Genomic DNA, 1,902 nt, shown 5'->3' on the forward strand with positions numbered 1-1,902 from the left:
GCTAGCGGATTAGCCCAGCTCTGGACCACGGAGGCAAGCACAGCTGGATGCAGGATGAGAGAGATGCTGTGCTCAACTGATGCTGAGGTGAGAGATGCTGTGATCACTATCCCAATACAGAATGCATATAAATGGAATGATATAAAGCTGGAGGATATGGATTTTATTTTAGATTGTTATAGACCAGATATATATTATAATGTAGACAGTCTTGAGCATCCTGAAAGAATTTAACTGAGTGTAGAAATCACAATATGAGAAATTTGTTTGTGTCAAATTCACTTGTGCCATTTTGTATATTACTACTTAGAAAAACATAAAAATGAAACATAATTCAATCAATAATCAATTAAAGTGCTTATGGCACAGAGTACAATTGGATTGTGGGGTTAATGCATTTTATAAAGCCTGTTTTTGCAAGAGAAACTCACCATGACACATTTAGATGCAAAAATTGACAATTTCAATCGCTTCACAAATAATGTTCTAACTCCTGTTTAGAAGCTGTTATTTGAAAGATTATTTTTTCTGGTACTTTTTGGCATGTAGTGGCATCAAACAAAGTAAATTCCAGAGAGTTGGGCCTAATAGAACCTGAATTACAGAATTTCAAAAAAATATTTTTTTTTTAAACTCCAAAAGCGCCTATGTTTTTTTTTGTGTTTATTGTAATATTTGAAAAATATATAATGTTATTTATAAAAAATTACACTCATATTTTGTAGTTCAAAGGGGTTTCTTTACAATGAAACCATTTTTTTTTCATTTCCTCCATTGTATGTGTGTAGGGCAAACATTTGAATTTGAGTATGAAAAATTTAGGCGAAAATACCAAAAACGCCCCAGAGAATAAGTGGTTTTAAGTACCGAGTAATATTAACTACATGTACTTACTGGTTAGGGTTACTTGCATGTAATTATGCATAATTTATTGTTATTATAATAGTAAGTACATGTAGCATGTGTAACAAGGACACCTTAAAATAAAGTGTTACCACCTATTTTTGCATGTAAATTTATAATTCCGCATCTATTCTAATTTTTTTAATGTATTAAACATTTTTACATTTCTAAATAATATATGGCCAAACATCAATTAATTTACATTTGTAATATGTTTTGTATTAATTGTAAAATGATTATTTAAAAATATTATTTAGTATTACACATTGTTATATTTCTAAATGAATATTCTAAATTGCTTTTATAATATTATATTTACATTTAAATGTATGACTTATTCTAAAATTATTATTAAAAAAAACAATAATTAGTAATATTTTTAAATATATACACATGTATAGGTAAATCAAACATTTATTAATAATAAAACCGTAAGAAAATGTCCAAAAATACCTGGAAATTAATGCATTGTTTGCAAGGCACAAAAATGCATGTACATGATCAATAAATATGGCGCTGATATAGTGTTGGTCCAATAGGGCAAGTGACAGTTCTGCTTTTGTAAAGCAAACCACTTTAAATCAAAGCATGAATCAAATATTACACTATACATCAGTGCTTTCTAAATCTGCATTGAGTTTGTGTTTTTCTGTGTGCCATGTACCTTAAACATGTCCCACTCTGTGCAGATGACCAGGGCATGTGCACTTTCACATGCCTCATAGGGGTCTGACGTCACTGTTACAAGATCAGACACTGCAGAGAGAATGAGAGTCACGGCAAATTAGACTCAAGCGTGTGACAGAAATGTTACGCCCATACCATACTGTGATGCCATGTATACCATGAGCGATGAGACAAAGCCAATAAAACCCATTACAAACAAGGCATTTGTTGCATCCAGTGGGGACATAATTACGGATTATAATGACATACTGTCTTTTTAAGCGTTGCGTTGCATCGCGCCGCGTAAACATAAAACCATGTCTGCATTTGTGA

At 31.5% G+C, this 1,902-nt stretch overlaps 1 protein-coding gene across 1 annotated transcript in view; it reads right to left on the reverse strand.

Moving 5' to 3' along the window:
• Nucleotides 1–1,902, reverse strand: part of ugdh (UDP-glucose 6-dehydrogenase) — an 11,311-nt gene that overhangs the window by 3,020 nt on the left and 6,389 nt on the right. The window contains exon 8 of the mRNA XM_016228938.1: nt 1,568–1,689. Coding sequence (XP_016084424.1) covers nt 1,568–1,689 — 122 coding nt within the window. The remainder of the gene's footprint in view (nt 1–1,567; nt 1,690–1,902) is intronic.

This window comes from Sinocyclocheilus grahami, unplaced genomic scaffold, assembly GCF_001515645.1.
Source record: "Sinocyclocheilus grahami isolate Dianchi unplaced genomic scaffold, SAMN03320097.WGS_v1.1 scaffold346.1, whole genome shotgun sequence".
Classification (NCBI taxonomy): Eukaryota; Metazoa; Chordata; class Actinopteri; order Cypriniformes; family Cyprinidae; genus Sinocyclocheilus; species Sinocyclocheilus grahami.